We start from the raw sequence: 25,137 nt of genomic DNA, 5'->3' as shown, positions 1-25,137 counted from the left end.
CCCAGTGAGAAGAGCTCCCTCACCGCTCCCTGGGAACAGCTTATGGGCTTTCCGCTCTGACAAAACAAGACCCAGCAATCACAAACTGCAACAGCCACTTTGTAGGACGTCTATTCATTAGAGCCCGTGATGCCAGTCGCTTCCCGTGGGGTCAAGAGAAACGGTTTTACGGCCCCTTCTGCCCAGCATATGGAAACCCTGTTAACCTTTGTGCGGGCCGTAGGTTAACGTTGGTACTGCCCTATGTCAGCATGTGCTCTCAGAAGTGCACAATAGAGAGAGAGAGATGTGCAGTGAGGAGGACATTCATGGAATGATATTTGTCCTGTGAGATTGGTGTTGCAGGAACAATCTTTGAACGATGATGTCCAATGAACCCATCCGCAGGCCGTGTGCATCAGCCTGTTCTGATCTCCGCTGGGGAAGTTCTTAGCCACGAGTCGAACTCGAATCGGCCACGCCTCGTTTCTGTCTACTTCCCTAAAATGCATTTGTGCTGACAGAAGCGCAGCGAGGGACCACTCCTACGAGCACGCAGACCTCTCTTTCGACAGCACTTCACTTTTTTTTTTCCTTCCCCCCCTTACCCCTGACCCTGTTCTGGCCATCACTGAGCCCCGACATCAGACCGTGACTTCTTTGGAAATGCATGCAAGCAGCTTTTAGTCTTGACCTAGATTGCTCCTAAAGCTCCACTTTATAAGGGACAGCACAGCAATAGAATGTGATCCCCGACGCTACATCATTGCTTTTACTAGATGCTAATAATCAGTGCTAGAGCTTTAATTTCATTGAATTTGTTGGGACTGTACAATTTCCAGCTTCTGATATTTGTCTGCTCACTCACTGCATTAACACTGACTTCATTTCCATGGTGAGATGTAGCTTATATGTTTGGGCTAGTCTTTCACAAATATAATAGAATATTCGGAACATATACAGTCGAACCTCAAAATTCAAAGTCATAGAATTTGGAAGGGTGGTTGACTGGTTAGCTCGTCCGCCTCACAGTGCAGATGTACCGGGTTCGATTCCGGCTCCGGCTTTCCTGTGTGGAGTTTGCATGTTCTCCCCGTGGCCTGCATGGGTTTTCTCCGGGTACGCCACCTTGAGAGCGCAGATGGTTCGTCTATGTGTGCCCTGCGATTGGCTGGCAACCGGTTCAGGGTGTACCCCGCCTACTGCCCGAAGACAGCTGGGATAGGCTTTGGCACGCCCCATGACCCTTGTGAGGATCAGCGGATCAGAAAAAAAAATGAACGGATTGATTCTAAGTATGTTTGCTTCATGCAAAAATGGTAAAATGAGTTTTAAGCCATGTAGCACTTTTCTAAATTCTAGCTCTCTGAGCTCCTCCGCTACGTACCTATGCACCTGCAAGATGAGGCAATATGAGGGCAACAATTAAAGCCTGGTAGCTTTCAAGGTTCCATACATAGGATCACTATTTATTTAGTATTTCGAATAAAGATCCGGTTATAATAACTGCACTGCTCTCTATGAACATAAAGAAGAGGGAGCATGTCCTAACATGACCTACTCTTTTAACAACCAGCCTGTCTTGGCTTCAAAGTCCAGCCATGTGTTTAGTCTGTCATGAAAAATCAGACGTCAGCAGCCTCACGCCGTCAACTGTTTTTCTTTATCTCCTTTCATACCCGTAATCATGTTTTTTAAGCTATTTGTCCGAGCGTGTACATACTTTGTACCTGCTGTTTGCCTTCACGGAGGGACTGAACACACCCCGGAGTGTCTCAGGCGTGTATTTGTGTGTAGGCCGTTTCCCCAGCAACCAAAGTGTGGTTGTGATGAGCAGAGCCAAAAACACGCCGGTTGTATTGTGTTGTCCGTGCAGGTCAGTGCAGATCTTCACGAGCAGCAGCGGCATACAACAACAAAGCGGCATCAGGCCTTTGCTTAGTGCATTTTTTTGCTGTTTTTAGGTCCAACTATAATTCAGTGCAGCAGGTGAAACAGCCCTCCCAAAACTGTGTCTCCTTCCACAAATGGTTTCCCCTAATCGTTTCTGTCACTATGCAATTACTTTTTGTGGTTTTGGCTGTACTGATGGACAAAACACAACATGATCTAAATTATACTCATTCCAGAGAGAAAAAAAAAGGCTCATCAAACCGCCCGTGACCTCGTGGTCAAAACAAAGGGGCTGTACGAATGTTGATAGCGCCATCGTGTGGTCACAGTTGAGATTATTCTCTGGATTTCCCGACCTTTTTTGAACCCAAGATCTCACCGTACATCACCCAACAACAACAAAAATGACACAAAAGTCTGAATACTGATTTAATGATGACCTCATCTCAGTTTAGTCATAATTGTACTTACTCAGTTTCTTGTTGAATTGAACACAAAGATGATAAGCCACTTACTCTCGTACGAATGGCAACAAGCGGGCACATCGTACCTTCTGCCGTCTAATGGAAGAGCATTCAGTTGCTCTGCCCGTCACTGGCATAAATAGATGAACAGGACATATTTGTGATTAATAACAATTTTAAGACGAAGAAATTGGAATTGGACACTCTCCTGCAGCAGCCTTGACGATCTCCCAAAGCACTCCATAAGATTGTTAGTTAGTGTTTCAAGACACCAGTTTTGAAAAGTAACTTGTAACCTTCTAATGGAGTATAATTTAGTTTTATATTATGTTATGATAGAAGTTAATTGTAACCAAGGGGGGCTGCGTGTAATAGGTATGTTTTGGAATGTGAGAAGAAGAAATTCATATAAGCAGAGGAAGAACATGCAAACTCTACACAGGAAGGAAGGAAGGCCTGAGCAGTGTTTCAAACTCCAGACGTCAGAACTGTGAGGCAGCTGTGTTAACCACTAGCTCATTTCAATTATTTGTGACTTTTTAGATCATTTAGATGTTCCATCTAATTAAGATAATATAATTTAATACTGCTTGAATTATTCATTACAAATTTATGAAAGGGTAAATGTTATGCGTGTCTTTCCCCCTTCATTCATCATCTCCTCTGAAGTGATAAATAATCTCCTCTTCCAAATTCAAAGCCACTGACCCACGATAAAGCTCTTTAGTGTTTGCTTACGCAGAGAATTGAGGTATTATCCATTACGAGAGGCAGTCCGTCCGTACACATGGCTGTGATGAAGTACTATTGTATGACTTTGTTTTGTTGTGTTGAAAATGAAGCTGTTTTCTTTCTGTCTTTGAGATACGACCAGTGGAGGAATGGATGTGGGACTCTTGTTTTTCCAAATCAGGTAACATTTGCATGTGTCATTTGGAATGTTCTGCGTTAGCGCTGTCTTTTGGCTCGTCTAAATCCTGCAAATGCAGTGTTCGCATGCCTTAAAAAGTGTTTTGTTACCACTGGCGGTACAGTAATCTCAATTGAATTGGGTTTCATATTCAATCCCAATCAAAAGAGAACAGAATAAATCTGTGGTTATCCAACTTGGAACAGTGAGGATGAATTAAATGGAATTACCGGTAGTTGAAAAAAAAAAACATGTTGAAAAGATGCCTCACCACTTGATCAGTCCAGTGCACAAAACATGTCAGAGACATGAAAATGGTCAAGATTAGTCGAGAAACCGCAACAGTTTCAGCTAGCCTCCAACAGAGGGAGTTGTTGGATAAAATAACAGCAAACCGACACGTGAGTAAACATCTCATTGTATTTATTATTCATGTCCCTATCACACAAGTGACTAGCCAGGGTTTTTTTGTCCAGCATTGAAATACATTAAAATTTCACATTAATTTCAGAATTTGAAAGTACCATTACCGTGTTTATTCGGACTCTTTGAAGTTTGTGGCTTTGAATTGTGAAAACAAAGACATTAGGTACGTGACGTCATTGGACCAACATTAGGAACATTAATAATATCTGTATTAAGGTATTTAACAATTATTAGGGTTGGAAGTAATGCAGTGGTGTAGGTAGAACATACTCAGAGTCGTTCCTGATACATGTATGCCTGTTAAATTGCTAGAGACCCGTTAAGTTGCTTGAGAGGAACAAAATGTAGTGATGCATTGAATTGAATTTATTCTTGGACCATACGTGTAACTAAAAAAAAAAAAAAAAAAAAACGTATCCGAAGATATTTTTCACTCCATAGAAATAAACCGGCGTTAACCCGTTCAAACCTCACATTGTGCTTGTTCTGGTGTTGCGCGCCATGGCTACCAGGGGGCAGTGCAATACAGATACACACGAAGAAGAGCTTCACAACTCACGCAGTGAAATGCTACAGTACAGTACTTGTTTTTCACAGGGAGTAAAGAATAAAGTTGTGTTTATGAGTTTATTCATCCTGGCAGAATTGTAAGATTTGTCTTTTTTTGTAGTTGAAAGCAGCCGGATGATGATGCAGAACATATTCATTTTATGTCTTGTGCGATTCAAATTTAACAATAAGGCATTTAAGAGTAGCACAATCAAAACGTAGCAATAAACAAACTAATGTTTCTGACACAAATGCTGTTCGCTTGTCCGTTTCTTGAGTTTTACACTGTGTGTTAGCATTAAGCTAACGTACTTGACTAAAGCAACGATATGCGACAGTTTTAAACACACAGCTTTATAGTTATCTTCGTTTTATGTTGAGTTGGCAAGTAAACTTTGAGTAGAAAAGCAATAAATCTTCACAGTTTGACAAACTGCTGCTTGCAGAATTGTCTTCAGCTCTCTGACAGTGTTAGAGACTGAGTGTTAATATTTCCAGACCTTTTGATAAAGCTGGGACAAAACAATTGAGCCCACTGTGTCCTGGCTGGTCTTCCCGTTAAGTGTCTTGTCCTCGAACTTTGCGTGCTGGCGCAACCTTTGCCTCTCGGTCTGCTAACTTTAGCTTCACAGCTTGCATGGTCGCACTAAGCCTTTTTTGGGGGCTTGTTGTGTGCCAAAGTAGATTTACCTTCAATAACCATTTAATAAAGCTCTATCCATTAGACTCGGAGTCTGCCGGCTGCATTAATCCTGATTACGGGATGTGCGGTAGAGGAAAAGGGTCTATGTGTCAAGTATGCCATCGAGTGATTTATATCCCCGGTTGGCATGTGTGTCTTGTCAGTCGGCGCTGAGCGGAGTGGAGTGAAGGGAGAAGAAGCGCTCATTGATGTTCACCTTTTGCCAAGTGTAACTACAGTTTGTGCCGCCTTGCTTCCGCAGTGTCTCTCTGATGCTGATGTTGGCTTTGACCTCCTACGGCTGCTTCCAACATCTTCATCATGGACTCCAAAGGCCCCAGTGGCACCTTCAAGAGGTCCTCCCTCAAACGTAGCACGTCGGGCTCGCAGAAGGTAGGGAGCTTTCAATGGGTGCCTTTTAAATTGGACCTGGCAGCATTTTATTGGTATTTCAGCATGTGATTAAACATGGTTTTATTGACTTTTGACACATGCTGCTTGACATGTAAGAAATGTTCTTGTTACATCACAGTCAAAGTCCAAGGACCGTCTCAGCCAATCCCATTGCAGGACTGCTGATCATATGTAACATGTATTTGGCGTTCACATGTTGTGTGCCGAAAACCTCTGCAAACATACTGTTAAGTGAAGCTGAGTGAGCTTCAAGTAAGAGCTGCTCGCTGCATTAATCCTTCATAATGGCCCAGTATGGCGAGCACGGCAGATTAAAGTCCTGTGATATGTTTTTATAAAGTCTGCTCTCATGTGATTAACACTCCTATTAATACGTTCTTGAAAGCAACCAACGCGGTTTTGTAAGTTTGTATATGAAATTGCGCGTCTGCTCCCGGTTCAGACTGGGGTGGGTTTTTAGTTCCAACGAATTGTTTATTTTATGGGACGGGAAAAATAATATACAAGTTGTGTTATCAATGTTAATAATTTGATATTTCATTTAAGACGCAGAGGAGGCGCTGCAATAGTTTGCTTTTGAAGTATATTTAAAATAAGAAAGAATATTTTAATTCTTACCATGAATTCATTGTTGGATTTTTTTAAAAAATATTTGTTCTTTATTGTGTACATGTTACGATTGTGCATGTGCTGTAGAAATTAAGTTGTCATGGTATAAACTGCTTGTTTTCGTCTTTCCGTACATTCAAGGAATAAAAGTCATAAATGATATTTTCCTCATTTGGTGGTCCAGTGAGCTCTAAATTCCTTGAAATGACTTCAATTTCCCATTTCAAGTTGTACAGTCAGGAGGCAATGATTTTAAAGGCTCCACAATTGCCCATTGTATTGATGAGATCACATGACCGCGTTAGTCAGCAGAGAGCTGATGCCTTTAGGCCCAGAGGTCAGCATGATGACTACTAAATGTTGATTTTTAATTTAAAAAGTGTAATGTTGTGGTGGGGGGGTGCGGTTATACCTGAACTTAAGTATACAAACTACTGGGCAAAACTAAGAGGATTTATTTGTGAAGGCCTCACCCTTTTACTAATTTAACACCATTGTAGAAATATTTAAAAGTCCACCGAAATAAAATAACACTTCACGTTGGAATTTGTAGACATAAATGCCAATTATCAGTCCGACAATCAGGATTGCATTTTCATCTCATGAATATTTTCATTCAGAAAGTCAGATAATCTTGATTGGTTTTAGCTAAACTGTGCTGTCAAATGCTTCTGCTTCTCGATAAAAAAAAAGGGGGCCACTTTGACATAAACTGTTTCTAAATAGGTCAAAAATAACATTTAAACATATTACATTGCGGGCCACATTGTAGTAGCCCCACTGGACCTGTTATAATGTAATATATAACTTTGCGGGATGTAACGGTCGGCCCAAAATGACATACCTTGGGTTTAAGTTCTCGGTTCGGTTCACACTAGACACGGTAAGGGAACAAGATACAAAAAAGAAGTGGTTTTCGTGAACAGTACACATTGGATGGCATTTCAATTTAAACCGAAAAGTTAGTCTTCTTGTGAGGAAATGGATGATTCAGACAAACGCACTGTGATGGAATAGAAAAAATTAGGAGGCTGCGGGAGAGGCTTTTTGAATGCCACTGAGTAGTGGAAGTGCATGTGTGCGTGTGTGTGTTCCACTAATACTGTATTCACATTGCTGTGATGTCATTTCAAATGAATTAACAAATTTGGTACCCTGCCAAAATCATGCGCCACGATGTCCGTTAGCCAGAAGATGAGCTGCACTGTCTTTGTTTACAGACTAGGCACGTTGCTACAGCGCGAGGAAGTTCCACTTCTCGTACCTTACCTAATACACTCTGATCCCAAATCATAACCCAATCTTAATCTATAATTGTCCATAATGATTGATGATTATGATAAGCGGGCCAGAAAACTGATTAAAGGTTGAATCACAAGTTCTGAATTGAAAAAACGTGAAAGTTGTGACACTGCGTGTGGCGCAAAAAGCCACCACCCATTAAAACTGGCAAATGTGTCACAATTGGAATATGTAATATCATTTACAAATAATTCTTTTTATATATTCCAAATAGGCTTAGTAGTTACAACCATGAAAGCAGGAGGTCACTTTACGGTTCCTTTACTGAAAATTGGTACCCAATAGATGAGTTTTAGTTTTTGCTGATGCTTTAAAAAAAAAAAAAAATCCACGGGCTTGTCTTGAGCGCAACATTCCTTGGGGGCTAAGAGGGAGTAGCCGCTTTAAAACGTGTCTTATGACTGCGTCCACTGGCGAGCCTAATCAGTGACATGTTGCTCTCATGTGATGGCTAACTGGATTTTCAAACCAAGGATGACAATTGAGTGCTTTTACACGGAGCGAGAAGGCAAATTTGTCTACCACGAGATCGAGCCCGCATCTCATGGGGCAAATGTCTCCCTCCCCTCCCTCAAGTCAAGCGCCAGCCTGTGAAAGGCAGCTTTTTATTCGGCCCTCGTGGGATCCAACGTGGCTCTGAAATCTTCCTTAAACAGTAAAGGATTCCACATGGGTTTGCTTCTCTTCACGCCGCATCAAACTCCATCCTCGCCGCCATTGAGCGGCAAAGCCAAGCAATTAGTGGCTTTTATCTTCAACCCCGGTGACATCACATTCCACACAGGACCCCCAAATCCTTTATGACCAATTTCAACTTATTCTCCTTTTACGACAGTCCGAAGACACACGTGGACCTGTCACTTTTCCACAAGTATTTTTCACTGAGCAGAAAAAGGAAGCTCCTGAACATTTTTTTATTAACCTTAATAACTTGTGATTTGGTTTTTCTGTGATTATATTAAGTGGAATTGTCGCCGCATTGGAACAAATTGGCTGTGATCTCCTTTCTCGCTAAGCTGCGAGTCAGGAGACCCGACACATGTGACTGCTGCACCCAAAGGCGAGTATAGTGGAATATCGCATGTCGGACATGAGGAGAGTGTAATACTTGAAAAGGTATATGAAATAGATCGTATATTAAGACAGGATCAGAATTATTTCAGTATACTGTATACCTTGTGTGCCATTTTTGTAAATTGGTGTGTTGTGAGATTTCGCTCATGTAGAAGTACTGTAAAATCCCATGAAAAACACGCACCCGTGTATAATAAGCACCCCCGCCCCTCCCGGCCAAATCGCCTTCTTTGAGGGAAGACAAGGCAGCTTTATTTATATAAGACATTTGAAACACAAGGCAACTCACTGTGCTTCACACAAGCAAAGACGACGACACCTACAAGCATTTACAAACAACAGTTAATGACATTTAGAAGCAAAGCAGAGACAATAAAACAAGCTGAACAAAATTAGCAAAAAATATAGTAATTGTAGCTCGCTATATATTTATTTTAATTTCTTTGCTTTCAAATCCATAAATATTGTACTTTGACCGACAGTATGTGAAGCATTTTCACTTACGCTGTGTATGAAATAGTGATTACATTTTTAACAACCACACGAGGTACCGCCTAGTCTCATGTCTAAAAATGGTGGCGCAGTGGTCGACTGGTTAGCACGTCGGCCTCACTGTGTCGAGGTGCAGGGTTCGATTCCGACAAAAAATAAATAGGAATCTGTTTTTCATACCTTGTTCATACTCGCCGCCACCTTCAGGAGTGGATGTGCAATTACACTCTATTCCATTAAGGCCACAAAAAAAAAAAAAAAACCTTCATGTTCCCTGGTGTTGCACGCGCATTCCCTGGGGGGCCCGCCCCACGATTTGAGAAGGACCCGTCTCGGTAGAAGATACACATTCAACAAAAAAAATAATTCTCCAATTTTTAACACGGTAAGAATACTTTGGGTGTAACGCTAATTTCCCAAAATTTCAATCCGCCCACAATGACCCATTATCTTGTTCTATTTCTCAACTGCCGCCTATTTGGAATGAATGTTGTTTATTGTGCTGAGGCTTGCCTTAATTCTCGTTAATTTTCCCCGTGTGACACAATGTGATCCGCCAGTATATCCAAATCTTCAAGGTTTTTCGTTAAGCGCTCGGAGGCAGCTCGAGCGAGGCAGCTGCTTGGGGTTTTCATTGCTGTGCCCAATGAGTTTAAGTACGCCGAAACAACTGCATCATCTTAGCCAAAGCTCTCTGAAAATGTGTTCTGTTTTCCTCTCCTATAATTAAACTGCGTCCCCAAGAGCACCACCAACAAGTGTCTAGTTAGGGACATTTCAATTTGTCTTTTTGGACCCTGCAACTGTTCTTCCAAAAAAAAAAAAAAAAAAAAAATTCCACACAGACTCCCAAGTGCTCAACCATAAAAGGAGTGCTGGTGAAACCATTTCAGGGTTTAGGGTTTTGGAATATCTACCACTTCCAGCTCAGCTCATGCCTTCATCTGCTTATTTAAGCAAGCCCTCCATACCTCAAAATAGCCATAATTGCCAGCCGTTAGGTGCCAGGCACGCTTCCTTTTCATACACTTTTACGCCATCATTTGTCAACATCCTGTCGACATGTAAACATTAAGCCCTAAAACTGCCAAATATGACTGACATTAGGGTATTGTGGCGACTGTTTCGCGTTATCTTTTCCACCACCAGAACGCGATGGAAATAGAGATTAACTGCAATTAGTATTGACTGACTTTGCCCCCAGCTGGAGAGCAGTCATGTCTTAACAAGGCGCCCTTCCAAAAGAATGCCCGCATCCAATTCTCTCAATTATGCAAATTTGGGTTGAAATCAAAGTAGCTGGAAATGATGGTCGGTGGGTTGGAAGGGGCGTTAGGTGCTTGTTTTCAAATGAAAAAGTCTGCGAGCATTCAGCTCGTCATGCCGCACAAACAAGCGTCTTCTTCCACGCTGCTGCGAGGGCAACACTAAGAAAAAGACTTTGAACAAATTGGGAGATTAGGGGCCGCTTATCAAAGTGGATTTATTGTGCCTTGTTCAAGCGGCGGGTGAAAATACCCTGTGGGCATGGGGAAAGGGGGTCATGGGACTCCCAAAAGGATTACCTTGAACTGGAGTCATGAGACTGGGCCGAACAAAGAGCCCGCTCACATGCTCATCATATTAGCTGGCCCTCATAAAGTGAACAAGTGTCATGTCCTGTGGGATTCAGTGAGGCTGCGGCGGCGGCAGCAACAGCAGCAGCGGCAACGCTCCAGCGCCAGCTCACTTTAAGGCTTCTCGCGGGCGGCTCCGCGCTCTCGGATCCAAAGTTTTTATGTAAGTGGAACGACTGCAATGCTTTCTAGCTAACTTTCGAAAGTCCATTTATTTGTGGGTGAGGGACAGGTTTGATTACAGGATCATCCACGCTAATATATTGCTTCAATTTATTGCAATTATTTGTTTTTAAAGTTTTTTTATCCGTTTAAAATGTCCTCTTGTAATTGTTGTCAGCTACAAAATATTCATTATGTTGCTTTGATTTAAAAAAAAAACTGTCATACAGAAAATAATATGTAACTAACCAACCATTGAGATCCTGTACATAGCGACACTCTTGTAATCTATAAGCATAATCATTCATATTCTAAGATTCAAAACGAATAAAGGAGTGGCTGTTTAATCTATATCACTATAAATACCTAAATGCATTTTTTATTATTATTATTATTATAACGATCAACTTTCAGTTGCCTGGGGCAGATTGCGGGGATCAAAACAGAGAACAGTAGCCGCACTCTTATAATTCCAAATCACAAGGCGTCCATAAGAATCCATTAGTTGGGTCTTTTCGTCACACTCACATGATGCTCAAAAGTTGAAATGGAAGAAAACAAAAATCGAGCAGGTCAATTGTTGACGCTAGAGAAACAGTGAAAACAAAGTTCCTATTTTTCCACAGTTTTCACTGATGCTGCCAAGACTTTCCAGGAAAGCGGAGCTCCCATCGCTCCACTTTTAATTAGTCATTCACGCTTGACAATGGAAGAGAAAATTTTGCGCTCAACTCAGGTTATTTTCTGCTCCGAGCTGGAAACGCATCAGAGGCGAAGCAGTTTTTTTGGACGCAGTGTGCAGGGGCCGCTTGCTTTTGTGTGATGAATCTCGGTGGCTGCTTCTGCTGTGACAAAAGAGTGACGCCAGCCAACGCTTTTGTCTTCTTTTTTCCGGCTTTTTTTTTTCTTCTCAGGCGCAGCGAGTTTGGATTGAGAGGACATTTCTGAAAAGGGAATGCATTCACATCTTTCCCACCAAGGACATCACCAGGTAATACTTAATACCGGTCTTCTAATTATGGATGGTCAATTTGTAGTAAGAATCAAACTTGGAAAGAATAGGCTACTGTTCCTGTGAAGCACAGATTCTTCCATAGAAAACTTTTATTTTTTTGGTTTGTTTTTACATTATTTAGTGACTTTATTAACAGTTAGCACTATTTTAATATCTTTTTTTTGAAATCATATTTAGTTTTTAACCCTTTCGGGGACAGCGGTTGCTACAGTCTTATCAATCTTAGCATGTTATCAGGTTACAGAGTGCATGAAAGGGTTCAATTATGCCCCAAACCGGTGCCGAATGCAAACGGCTTTGCTCAACATTTAGGGCGTGGCCTCAGCAATTGTAGTTCAGAATGTACCTTAACCTTAACCTTCACCACTTGGGGGGGAGTGGACTAGCCCTGCATGTACCCTAACATTGGTGCGTAGACCAAATGAAAATACTGTGCAGGGTGTAAGCCCTTAACATACCTTTTATTGGACCTGCCATAAATAAATACGACCACAACCATATAATAAGAAAGGTGGGTTTGAAAGTGAAGAGAACAGAAGTCAGCCGCAAGTGTAAATATTTTGAAATTCAGGTTTAAAAACTATGCCGTTTCCCCCAATACCATTTTAAGCATTTAAAATCTATTTCACTCTCTCCAAGTATAGAAAGCTGCTTTTTAATTCTGGATTTTTGCTTTTAAAATGCCTTTAGATTTTTGTTTATGAATGCATTTGAATTTAGAATTTTGGGTGTTGTACTTTTGGTTGTGTGAAGCACATTGAGTTGACTTGTGGATGAAATGTTTTGTATTAATAAAACTGCCCAGCCTTGTCTAGCCTAAAGTAGCCTAGTGGCGAATGTTTGCGTTAAAAAATACTACAGTACAAAATTCATGAAATAAAGAATATCTTTATCGCACGTCAGTGTCTAAACACAACTTGTGGACGTTTTCCATAAAACCAACGCCTTTGTTTGCCCTCTGACCGATGTCGAGTCTTGCCACGGCTTTCGTTTAGATGTTCATGCGGTCAGCTGACAACGCAGCACGTGGCCATCCCGCCCGGCGCCAACTCTCTGGAGGAAGCGCACCAGCTCGTGCAGATCGACACCCCCAAAGACAAATGGAGCGTGATCAAGCACACCAGGACCTTCCCGACGGACTCGTTCGGCATCATCGAGTTCCAGGGCGGAGGGTTCATCAACAAGGCCATGGTGAGACGAAGCGGCTTTTCAATGGCTCTAAATTAAATCTCATGGCATTTTCCCCGTCCTCTCCACGCTATTAGTACATCCGAGTGTCCTATGACACCAAACCGGAGAACCTGCTGCATCTGATGGTGAAGGAGTGGCAGTTGGAGCTGCCCACGCTCCTCATCTCGGTGCACGGAGGCCTCCAGAACTTTGACCTGCAGCCCAAACTCAAGCAGGTTTTCGGCAAAGGCCTGATTAAAGCGGCCGTCACCACGGGCGCTTGGATCTTCACGGGCGGAGTCAACACAGGTAAGGACGCCGCCGACTGCGACGGCTCGGGATAATTCCGTTTAATGTTCACTTAACAAATGACTCTAAGTGACATTAGAAGATTAGCCCCGCACTCAACTGTTATTATATAATGCTTCTGCCATTTCCTGGCTGGGAGGGGGCGAGGAGACTGACCCATTGTGACAGCTTTAAACACTGCAATTAAGAGCTTTTTTGAGGGCATGATTCATCGTGAATGGCAAGCTGCATGATGTTTCCATCCATTTCGATAACACCTTCACTGAGGTGCACTCAGACAAATGATCGCACTTTTGCCAAATTGGTCCAACAATTCTCATTTATTTACGACAATCTTATCCATGCCAGCAATGTATAGTGACAGGCACTGGCATTTCCCTAATGTTCCTTGACCCAATAAAGGTTGGGCAAGACCGACTTGATCAGCTTTGGATTCACACCGGCTCCCATTTGGAGTTCACGGTTCTTGTTTGTGCGCACTTTTTTCACTTAATTGGAAGCAGCCACGTGTTTTTCTTAGGTGTGATCCGTCACGTGGGAGATGCCTTGAAGGACCATTCCTCAAAGTCACGAGGGAAAGTGTGCGCAATAGGAATTGCCCCCTGGGGGATTCTGGAGAACAAAGAGGATCTTATTGGGAAAGACGTAAGCATCCGAAAGGCGAAATCCGGGAAACAAAGGAGAGCCTTCGATGATGAGATCTTCTCCTTTCAGGTGACCAGACCCTACCAGACGATGGCCAACCCGCTGAGCAAGCTGGCCGTGCTCAATAACAGCCACTCGCACTTCATCCTGACCGACAACGGCACCTGCGGCAAGTACGGCTCTGAGGTCAAACTGCGTCGCCTGCTAGAGAAGCATATCTCGCTGCAGAAGATCAACACCCGTAAGTGGTGTCAGACACACGTGGGGGTGGTGGGGGCTTCCATGGGGGCTTCATCTTTCATGATGCCTAGGATTCACGGACGCAGAGCTTCTTCTGTGACCCATGGGCTTCCCTTTGTCATCCTATGCCTGGAGCTCGGATAAGGCAGGGACAGCAAAGGGATGCTCAGCTGTCACCACAGACTTCGCTCGCCCTCTCCTTTGCCATTTCGTGTGTCCTCACATCAACATCCCACTCACTGTCTGTTGTCCTTAAAGTTCATGTTTAAATAACACCGTGACTATTTTTGGGGTGCGTTACAGGTCTGGGCCAGGGTGTTCCACTCGTGTGTCTGATAGTGGAAGGAGGTCCCAACGTTATCTCCATCGCCCTGGAGAGTCTGCGAGACGAGCCTCCGATTCCGGTGGTGGTGTGCGATGGCAGCGGCCGCGCCTCTGACATTATTTCTTTCGCACACAAGTTCTCAGAGGATGGAGGGTGAGTATTTACATCAAGGGGCGTCACGATGAAGTTAGGATTGCCCGCAGGTCTATTATGCTAAATTCAGTCCATCCGTGTCGGATAAATGTATGCCCAACAATCGTATATTGTTTTTAGATATGGCTAGTGGCAGGCGGAATCCTCGTATGTCCAAAATCATCACTACTCCAGCAATGCCATATTTGTTCAAGCATCAACATTGTGTCATCAAAGGGAGTGACACTTTAGATTGTTCAATAATTTGTAGATTGACCTCTACAATAGATTTGTCAAAAAATATTCACCCAATTGTGACATCGGACGTTTTGGTCCGACAACCAGCGATATCAGATTTTTCAAGGATTTTGGGGTGCCCAGTGGCCCTGTATCTTCCTAGAATAGATCCGCTCATGTAGTGAGAACTAGCAGAATCCCTTCTCCACTTTCACAGTCAAATTCAAGAGCAATCTGTACTAGGATGACTTCAATAAGGAGCGGAAACCGGAGCAAACGATCGCACTTCCTGCTGTTTGCTAAATTATCTTTATTCATCTGGGTGTCATGAAAATACATTTTGTTGCTATAATAGTTGAAAATATATTTTATATTGTTGTAAATTTTTGAAAACTACGGTATATAAAACCAGTGTCTTAGTAGTAATTGGTCGAATAGAAATAGTAAATACTTGTACTAGTTGTGGTACCGCCAACCACAAGGCCTGTGTCAATTGTATGCAAAGCGCAACATCACGAGTTTGTCATACGGGAAGCGCCGATGTAACAATTTTTGAAAGACATCAAGGGAAACTCGTGTCATGCTTTCACGTGCCACAAATGACATGGAGCGCTTGAATCTGGCCTGCGGGCCTTGAGATCACGCATACACCTCAAAGTGGCATCTCCTCCTCCTCCTCCTCCAGGCTCGTCAACGACGACGTGCGAGATCAACTCCTGGTGACCATTCAGAAGACGTTCAACTACAGCAAGAGCCAGTCGCAGCAGATCCTTCTCATGGTGATGGAGTGCATGAAGAAGAGGGAACTGGTGAGTAAGGGAATAAAAAAAACGGCTACCAGGATGTCATTTGTACACCATTTGAAATTGATGTGTGCCTCAATAAACATGTATGTCAAGCTTTTGGTCTCCATGCTCATTCATCCGCTCATGTGTGTTTTTTGCAATTAACATATTGAATCAATATAATCCCCACCACCTGCTTCTCATTTCTCCTCCTTTGCCGTGCTCATGCCCAGCGTGTGGAATAATCCGCATCGTCCTCATGCCTCGCGCCAAAGGTTGCAAAGTGGCGACCCCTCTGTGTCAGCGCACTGTCAAATTGTGCGCAAAGTGCAAAGAGAAAGCACATTAATCCCAAAAGTGTTGGTCCAAAGTGTCCGCTTGTGGAATCAATGAAGCGGCATCAAGTGACGGTGATTAGTTTAATCTGCGCCCTCCAATACATCTGGATGGGAAAGATCCCAGCGCACGAGTACTTTGCTTGCGCTGGCTTTTGCCTCATCCAGTCACAGATGGAAGATCCATCTCCATAATCCTCAATCGGGTTCCTCTCAGCCTAGAGTGCTATCACTGTCACTCGAGAGCCTCCATCCTCTAACACACATGTAAGAGACTACCAAGTGCCCTCGCACACCCACATAAGCAAATTAATCAGACTTTTTTTTTAACCCCTAAATCATCTTCACCACACACAGTGTGTGCTTGTTTTTTGGGGTTTTTTTATTATACATTTTGTGTCATGTGAGCCAGACAGTGTGACATAATCTCTTCATCCTAAATGCATCCCTAGTGAACAGGTGGCAAAAAAAAGATTTTCAGTGATGGGACACTCCGTAATATTCCCCAAATTTGCATTAAAAGAAACTGCAACAATAGCCACCTCTTTACGGATCTCGACAATTATGTCATCCGAATCCCATTATTCCCAAATTCACATTTTGACATATGTGGCCAGTGAGTGGTCATACATGATCACGACTCATTCCCATTTAGGGTCGCAAAATCCACTTTTTTTTTTTTTTGTTCTGATACCCATATAGAACATGAATTCAGAGGTCGCTCAGTAGAGCTTCAGAACTGTGAAAAATATTTGATGTGTTCAGGTTGGAGTTTGTCCATCTAAATTTCGAGTAGACTACTTCCTGTTTCATTGAAGATGTTGAACAGATTGAGAATGCCTTCATGATTCTGAGCGGTGAAGTGTGTCAAAACTGTATTGGAATTGCCAATTGTTAAATTCTGGAAACATTCCACCGCTTTGCAACCCCAATTCCATTCTTTCAAGTCATTCCGTCCCACATCTCACTCAGCGGCCATCAATTTTTTTTTTTCAAATTGTCTTTGCTTCCTCCTCACAAATAGATCACAGTTTTTCGAATGGGTTCTGAGGGTCAGCAAGATATAGAAATGGCCATTCTTACAGCCTTGTTAAAAGGTACTATCATGACCCAAATATCAATGCATAGATTCTTGGCGGCAGCGCGCCACACGTTGCCTTACCCTTTTCTCCCGCCTGTACCCTTTTTGTTTGTGTCTCATCAGGCACGAACGCTTCAGCAGCTGACCAGCTCAGTTTAGCTCTAGCCTGGAACCGAGTGGACATTGCTCGCAATCACATCTTTGTCTACGGACATAATTTACCTGTAAGTGGTGTACGGCTCTCAATAAGTGTCAAATCATATCACACGAAAGCATTAGATTGTAAAGTGCTGACAGTAAATGTGGGACACACAAAGAGAAGGGAGAAATCTGTATCAATATGCGTGTTTTTTTTTACATCACACTCTCTTTTTTTATAAATAAATATATATATCTACACTACAAATATTTGTATACATGCATACAGCAAGTAATATAAACACACGCTATTTGGCAGCCATATTGTTACAGTCCCAAACAGTGTCAATAAAAACACGTATTTATTTTTAATTTTGTATTTTATTGTTCTTATTTTATGTGGGTTTTTTTTGCTGTTACTATAATAAATCCAGACTCTTCAACACATGGTGCCTCTAAGACCGTATGAGGAAGAGCATTCATGGGCATTGACAAATGTCCATCGACATTGGCAAGATCCAAAATATTAGAAACAATGATGAGTATAATGCAGTGCTGTCTTCATAGCAACTGTTGCCAACTAGCTTGTTCCCGCCTCTTTGTCTTTCTTGTCTGGTTAGCCGGCTGGGGCCATCGCTAGCACGACCACCGCGCTGGCCCCAACCCAGGAGAAGCAGAAGAGTCCAGCCAGTGCCCCCCGCAACAAAAACAGGGGCAAGAAAGGAAAGGGCAAAGGAAAAGCCAAACCCGAACCTCCAGAGGAAACCGATCCACGGAAGTTGGAGCTCATTCGTTGGGTAAAACTGGACTTCTTTTAAAAAAATAGTCATCTCAGATTGTTAAATTTGTAAATATGAACAAAACTATATTAAATTTTTTTTATGTCAGGTAAATTCCCTGGAACAGGCTATGATGGATGCTCTGGTTTTGGACCGAGTGGATTTTGTCAAGCTGCTTCTGGAGAACGGCGTCAATATTCACCACTTCCTCACTATTCCAAGACTGGAGGAGTTGTACAATACGGTGGGCATATATTATATATATGTTATAAATATGTATATATTTTTTTTATTCACTCACTGGTAACAGCATTACAAGACCTGATGTATGATTGTAATTATGATCATCGTTTGCATGAGATAGAATGAGAAGGTGGTGTAGAAGGTGGTGTAGCAAAATGCATGGTGCCTAATAAATAGACCCGTGGCTAAATGTGACTTTTTTTCCCCTCTTTTTAGAAACTGGGCCCTGCTAATACTCTGCATGCTGTCGTTAGAGATGTCAAAAAGGTAAATAACCACTTTGCTGAATGTTTTTATCCTATAAAGTTATTTCTGGGCGGCACGGTGGACGACTGGTTGCCATGTCCGCCTCACAGTGCAGAGGCGTAGGGTTTGATTCCGGCTCCGCCCTACCTGTGTGTGTGTGTGTGTGTGTGTGTGTGTGTGTGTGTGTGTGTGTGTGTGTGTGTGTGTGTGTGTGTGTGTGTGTGTAAATGTTGTGTTATTTCCTCTGCTCTTGTTGAATTTCTCTGCAGGGGAACCTTCCCCCAGATTACCAGATCACCTTGATTGACATCGGCTTGGTGCTGGAGTACCTCATGGGTGGAGCTTACAGGAGTAATTACACCAGGAAGGCTTTCCGCAACCTCTACAATACTCTGTATGGACTTAAAAGGGTGCGCATGGGCATAATGAATTAAAAAAATAAAAAAAAAACGAAAAAGCTTATTTGATGTTTAGAATTTGTCTGTTACTAATGGCCATGTGTTGTCCTGTATTCTCAGCCCAAAGCTCTCAAGCTTCTCGGAATGGAGGTGAGGCCTCTTGTCTGCAGCGAAAGACACGGATGATGTAAGAAAAGAAAAAAAAAACTTCATTTTGCTGTTTGGTAGGATGACGAACCTCGACCAAAAGGCAAGAAAAAGGCGAAAAAGAAAAAGGAGGAAGAGGTGGACATTGATGTGGATGACCCGGAGGTGTCTCGCTTCAAGTATCCCTTCCACGAGTTGATGCTGTGGGCGGTGCTGATGAAACGGCAGAAGATGTCGCTCTTCCTTTGGCAGCGTGGAGAGGAGGCCATGGCCAAGGCACTGGTGGCCTGCAAACTGTTCAAGGCCATGGCCCACGAGTGCTCCGAGAGCGAGCTTGTGGACGACATCTCCCAAGACCTGGAGAACAACTCAAAGTTAGTGTCTGCATTTGTTTTTAATCTCATATTTCTTCAAATGGGCTTTGCAGTGAAACGCAGTGAACAGCAACCTCTTGGTTCGCGATTCATGAATATTGTTGTTTTGGGTTTTTTTTTTTTTTTTTATGTGTAACCTTCAACCTCTCCTCGGCTATTCGCTGATGAACTCTTAATAGCTCGGGATGGCACTAAAGCGCGAACTGAAAGGAAAGTAGTAGACCAAGTGCATGATTGAAGCTGTTTTTTTTTTTTTAATTTGCTACCACCAGTAGAAGTTTAAACATAAAACACTGAATTACACATATTTTAAATTAAAGCACAGCATTTACAAAAGTCTGCTAGCTTAATGCTAACACAACATGTAAAATGCCAGAGACAGGCTAATGAAGCTAGCATGAATGTTCCGGTAGTTGTAAGCAACAAAATGTTTGAATCACACTTCAGTCAACAAATATTTGAACCCAAACGGTACAGCTACAGACAATACAACAAATACCCACAGGCATAAAATGTACGTGACCCTCCCAAACGAAACCGATGTGAAGTCGCACAGCCATGTTTTCGAACGAGATCCAATTCAGCAGCGGCCATGTGAAAATGACCCATTTGAGGATTTATTATCCAAACACCAGAAAAATAAGTCAAGATCACTCCCCGGTTGAGTGAATTTCTTACCTTCATGCCTCAAAAAATGCTTTGGTTGGGGGGGGATTCAATATCACAGAATGCTTAGGGTTTCAAATCTACGTCATGACACGTATGAACCCACAAGTGGCCGGAACACAATCCTTTGTGGTGAAAACAAAACATCCTTTGCTGGACTGACACTGAAGGGCCGCTCCGATTAGGAAATAGGGGAAAGGAATGGATGAATTTTCTCAGATGTTGATCATGCCCGTCCTTTTGTGTAGAGAATTTGGCCAGCTGGCCTACGAACTGCTGGACCAGTCGTACAAGCACGACGAGCAGGTGGCCATGAAGCTGTTGACCTACGAGCTGGTGAACTGGAGCAACTCCACCTGTCTGAAGTTGGCCGTGGCCGCCAAGCAGCGAGATTTCATCGCCCACACGTGCAGTCAGATGTTGCTCACAGACATGTGGATGGGCTGCCTGAGGATCGGCAAGAACCCAGGCCTCAAGGTCCTTCCGTGGCAACACCTTGCCACAAAAAGGCATGCGGTTATCGCAAACTCTCATCTCACCTCATGTTTATTTCATCAATAGGTCATTTTGGGCATCATCTTTCCTCCGCTGATTCTTCTGCTGGATTTCCGTCTCGGGGATGATGCGTCCTACGCTACATCTGGAGCCAAAGACGAGGGAAAAGATAAAGACGACGACACAAAATCCAGCAAGGTCCAAACCATTGAGTTCTCATGCTTTCTGCTGTCTGACACTGTACATAAACTTAAATGTATGTAACAGACACATGGAATCACATTCATTTTGTGTCTTACATTGGCTTTTACCCATTGATTATCTGTTCAAATAACACTTAGTAAGTCACCGTGTATAGGCAAACACAGTTTTGCTCACTTTCGTTGTTTTAATGAACCTTTTCACAGATTGTGTATTTTATTCTCGTTCGTTGCATTATTTTCTTTTTCTTGTATCAATTTGTTCAGTTCCCCTTTGGCATATTATTTCACCATGACTTCTATTTCTTCTGTCCGAAGTGATTAAACTATAATTTTAAAAAAGGGGGGGAGCTTAATTTTACATTTAGGGGTAGCTTTGATTGTACCGTATTTTCCACATTACAAGGCGCTTCGGAGTATGAGGCGCAGCTTCAACGAATGGCCTATTTTAAAACTGTTTTCATACATAGGGCGCAACCCATTATAAGGTGCATAGAATAGAAGCCACAATAGTGGCTGCGGTTGCGTTATGCATCCACTAGCTGGAGCTACGCTAAAGGGAATACAATACAATCCGGCTTTATTTACATCGAGCTTTCACAACCACTACAGCTGTAACAAGCATTTAAAATACTACGTCCACGAAATCAGAATACTGTTCCACATATAAGGCGCATCGGATTATAAGGCACACTGTCGGCTTTTGAGAAAATTGAATGCTTTTAGGTGCGCCTTATAGTGCGGAAAATACAGTACTTTAATGGGCAGAAATAGCAGTGAGAATGTACCCCCACCCCCACACTCCCTAGTCTTTCCCATGAAGTAAAGTGTCCAGTTATTTTGTGTGTACTAGGACCCCAATGATGCCACTTCCCGGAAAGGGGATGAAGAGGAAGGCAGTGCCAACGTCCGCAAAATCCCCATTGGCAAAAGATTATTTGAGTTTTATGATGCACCCTTCACTAAATTCTGGTTCAACACAGTAAGTTTTCATCCGAAACATTTGTAAATGTTATTTTGGGGTTACGGAAAGGACTTGTGTACTCTTGATGCTTTCATTGGAAAGAATTCTGGAAAAAAGTACGCCTTATGGCAGTGGTGGGCGTACTTTTGTACTCAAAAGGCCAATCTTGGTTTTTTAAATGGTGGGAAGGGCCAGGGAATTTGTTGATGAGGTAAATAATAAAAATATGAGTTTGGTGAAATTTTCCTGTATGCACAGATATGTTATTTGGGCTACCTGATGTTATACAACTACATCATCCTGGTGAAGATGGAACGATGGCCGTCCCTACAAGAATGGACCGTCATTGCTTACATCCTTACCCTCGGCAGTGAAAAAGTCAGACAGGTAAAGTCGATTGAGTCCAAATGACTCCAGTGGCATCTTCCACAATGTCTTAATTAAAATATTTGAGCCACGGATCACTACAAAATAAGTGGACTCCCATTTTTTATTGATGTTTTTTTTTTGGGGGGGGGGTTGTAATTTTTTAGTTTTTAGGGAATGGAGGCAAGAAAGTGGGGAATTTATAACTTGGTTATTTAGCACTGATTATTTCTGGGTATTGTTCTTTTTTTTTTTACAGAAACTCGCGTATTCCTCAAATTTGGTCATTTTGACAAATATAAGCATTTTTGACTTGGATGGAATTTGCTATTCATATTGGATCAAATCATTTTTAATATCGTACAGCAGGGGTCCCCAACCGCCGGTCCGCGGACCGGTACCGGTCCGCCGGGCATTTGGTACCGGGCCGCACAGAAAGAACTTGCCATAATTCCGTTTTATTTATTTCGGAATACGAAAGATGTTTTATTTTGAAAAACTACCGGATTCTCCGTTACATCCGTCTGTGTCACGCTTGACACACGTCAAGCCACGCTTCTCCATCACGTGACCGATTACAGTACTTCAAAACAAAACACAGGCGCTCGCAAAATGAGTTAAAAAAACTGCTGGAGATCGCAAATGACGGCGGCCTTCAAAGTACGTTCGACTAGACAACTGGATTAAAGTTATGGCTGAATACTCTGAGATCGCCACAATAGCACTGTTGCTATTTCCGACATCCTACCTGTGTGAGGCGGGGGGGTTCTGCCGCAACGGCGACGAAAACAAAATTACGAAGTAGACTGGACACAAACCACACACTTGAGCTGTCATTGTCTCCTATTACCCCGAGATGGGACCGTCTGGTTGCAGAAAATCAAGCTCGGTGCTGTGGTGAGTCGTCATTTTCATGCACTTTGAATTTGCGTTGTATCGTATTTTGAAGACATTAAACATTGCCATAGCGATCGGAGTGTTGCGGCCAGATTAGACGCTCCTTGTGTTTATTATTATATTTCGAAAACGCCACCATTTTCATGCAGCTCATACCATATTATTTTGTTGTATTATTTCCGCCACACCTTAAATGCCGGTCCCTGAAAATATTGTCTGACATAAACCGGTCCGTGGGCCAAAAAAGGTTGGGGGCCCCTGTCGTACAGTATCTTAAGTTGCCCCCCCCCCCAAAAAAAAGGAATTTGAGAGAGACTAAAATAGGCTGTGTACAACAGTGGTCTTATAAGTCCAAACTTCCATCCAATCGATCCAATATTTCATGGATGCATGATAAATAAAATTCATTGATTGGGACATGCAGATACTCACTTTGGGGAATGTTTTTGAATCGTGAATGTAGAATGCCTGCCCCCTACAGGTCAAAAGTGGAACTTAACCTTGACAAGTCTTAAGTCTCGTCGACGTCATGTGAAAGATGTGCATTGTCTCTCTTCATTTCTGCCCTTAACTTCAAAATTATGAAACTGGGGCGGCTCATTGATATCATTCCCTCTAAAGATCTTGATGTCTGAGCCTGGCAAGCTGAAACAGAAGATCAGCGTGTGGCTGGAGGAGTACTGGAACATCACGGACTTGGTGGCCATCTCCACCTTCCTCCTGGGACTCATGTTGAGGCTGCAGCAAGAGCCTTACATGGGCTACGGGAGAGTCATATACTGCATAGACATCATCTTCTGGTACATCCGCGTCCTGGACATCTTCGGCGTCAACAAATACCTGGGGCCCTACGTGATGATGATCGGAAAGATGGTATGGGCTCCAGAACGCCACGAAGGCGCAGCCGCCACGATTGAGCGCCGTGCGTTTTGTGTTTTTTTTCAGATGATCGATATGATGTACTTTGTGGTCATCATGCTGGTGGTGCTCATGAGCTTCGGGGTGGCCCGCCAAGCCATCCTGCACCCCGACGAGGAGCCGACATGGCGCCTGGCTCGGAACATTTTCTATATGCCCTACTGGATGATCTATGGAGAGGTTTTTGCCGACTCGATAGACCGTAAGACTAGAATTCATAGTAAGATTCTGTTACACGATACTCTGATTTGTTGTGATGCATCGACTTTTAAGAAGTGGAAACTGATGTGATAGGTGTCATTTCACAAACGTGATCATCTGCTTCATGTTTTTTATCGTTGTTGTTGTTGTTGATGCCTCTTTTTTTTGTTTTTTCATAATGATGGTGTATTGCGAAATTTGACACCAGCGCACTTTTACTTGCACAACAGCTTGATCATGACAGAAGGATGATGTGCAAATTACTATTGATTGATTTTATTTACCACCATGTGTATTTCTGCTCACTTTTCTCTTCAGTCTATGCAATGGAAATCAACCGTGAGTCGTCCCTCAGACAAATTCCAATCCATCCCAATAAGAGCGCTTAGGCTCGTCACAACTTTACAGCCGTTTTATCCCCCGCAGCTCCGTGTGGCGAACATTTGTACGACGAAGACGGGAAGAAGTTGCCTCCGTGCATCCCTGGCGCCTGGCTCACGCCTGCCATTATGGCCTGCTACCTCCTTGTGGCCAATATTCTCCTGGTCAACCTGCTCATTGCCGTCTTCAAGTAAATACAGACTTCTTACCGAGCTCTCAAAACACTCACTCAAAATGATCGAATTACGCTAATATAGATGTATGTACATGTACGTATTGTATTTTAGTCTATTGATTACTATGATCACTGAACGAGCTGTTGTCCTACTCATGGGTGTGCATTGCACAGCAACACCTTCTTCGAGGTCAAGTCCATTTCCAACCAGGTGTGGAAGTTTCAGCGCTATCAGCTGATCATGACCTTCCACGACCGGCCCATCCTGCCCCCGCCACTTATCATCTTCAGCCACCTCTACATCCTCTTCAGCCGGCTCTTTCGCCGCTGCGCCAGGAAGAAGCAAGACGGAGAACTTGACGAGAAGGACCGCGGCCTCAGTCAGTACACTGTCTTGTCCAGGGAAACCAAGACAACAAGTATTATTAAAAAAATAAGATTGATTTGAGAAAAAAAAAATGGAGAGAGACCTTTCACAGATCTGTCAAGGGAGCCTCCCCCCCGCGTCTTGCGCCTTTTTTATCTCATTTTCTTCTCTTCGGGAGGGGTGAATGTCAGCACAATCAGCATTTTGAGCAGCTACACAGAATGCAGTCGAGTGCATATGAGCAGGCAACTTTGCTTATCTGCAAAATAACTGGTCAGCATCCGATGGTACGAACAGTTACTTACATTTTAGCAGTGTTATATGTCAAATTCCCAT

General features: G+C 43.0%; 1 protein-coding gene across 1 annotated transcript in view; it reads left to right on the top strand.

The window, feature by feature from the left end:
- Positions 1-25,137, top strand: part of trpm1b (transient receptor potential cation channel, subfamily M, member 1b) — a 32,758-nt gene that overhangs the window by 4,613 nt on the left and 3,008 nt on the right. Inside the window, exons 4-28 of the mRNA XM_019875904.1 lie at positions 5,166-5,296; positions 11,487-11,563; positions 12,583-12,778; positions 12,853-13,066; positions 13,587-13,711; positions 13,781-13,952; positions 14,255-14,429; positions 15,331-15,454; positions 16,790-16,862; positions 16,970-17,070; positions 17,605-17,781; positions 17,873-18,007; positions 18,223-18,273; positions 18,522-18,662; positions 18,771-18,800; positions 18,879-19,171; positions 20,086-20,314; positions 20,399-20,530; positions 21,386-21,514; positions 21,755-21,883; positions 23,381-23,632; positions 23,705-23,879; positions 24,197-24,217; positions 24,305-24,449; positions 24,609-24,814. Coding sequence (XP_019731463.1) covers positions 5,225-5,296; positions 11,487-11,563; positions 12,583-12,778; positions 12,853-13,066; positions 13,587-13,711; positions 13,781-13,952; positions 14,255-14,429; positions 15,331-15,454; positions 16,790-16,862; positions 16,970-17,070; positions 17,605-17,781; positions 17,873-18,007; positions 18,223-18,273; positions 18,522-18,662; positions 18,771-18,800; positions 18,879-19,171; positions 20,086-20,314; positions 20,399-20,530; positions 21,386-21,514; positions 21,755-21,883; positions 23,381-23,632; positions 23,705-23,879; positions 24,197-24,217; positions 24,305-24,449; positions 24,609-24,814 — 3,574 coding nt within the window. The 5' untranslated portion in view covers positions 5,166-5,224. The remainder of the gene's footprint in view (positions 1-5,165; positions 5,297-11,486; positions 11,564-12,582; positions 12,779-12,852; positions 13,067-13,586; positions 13,712-13,780; positions 13,953-14,254; positions 14,430-15,330; positions 15,455-16,789; positions 16,863-16,969; positions 17,071-17,604; positions 17,782-17,872; positions 18,008-18,222; positions 18,274-18,521; positions 18,663-18,770; positions 18,801-18,878; positions 19,172-20,085; positions 20,315-20,398; positions 20,531-21,385; positions 21,515-21,754; positions 21,884-23,380; positions 23,633-23,704; positions 23,880-24,196; positions 24,218-24,304; positions 24,450-24,608; positions 24,815-25,137) is intronic.

Source organism: Hippocampus comes, unplaced genomic scaffold (assembly GCF_001891065.2).
Source record: "Hippocampus comes isolate QL1 unplaced genomic scaffold, H_comes_QL1_v1.1 scaffold142, whole genome shotgun sequence".
Lineage (NCBI taxonomy): Eukaryota > Metazoa > Chordata > Actinopteri > Syngnathiformes > Syngnathidae > Hippocampus > Hippocampus comes.
The sequence above is the reverse complement of the archived record's forward strand: the minus strand, read 5'-3'. Positions and strand labels throughout refer to the sequence as shown.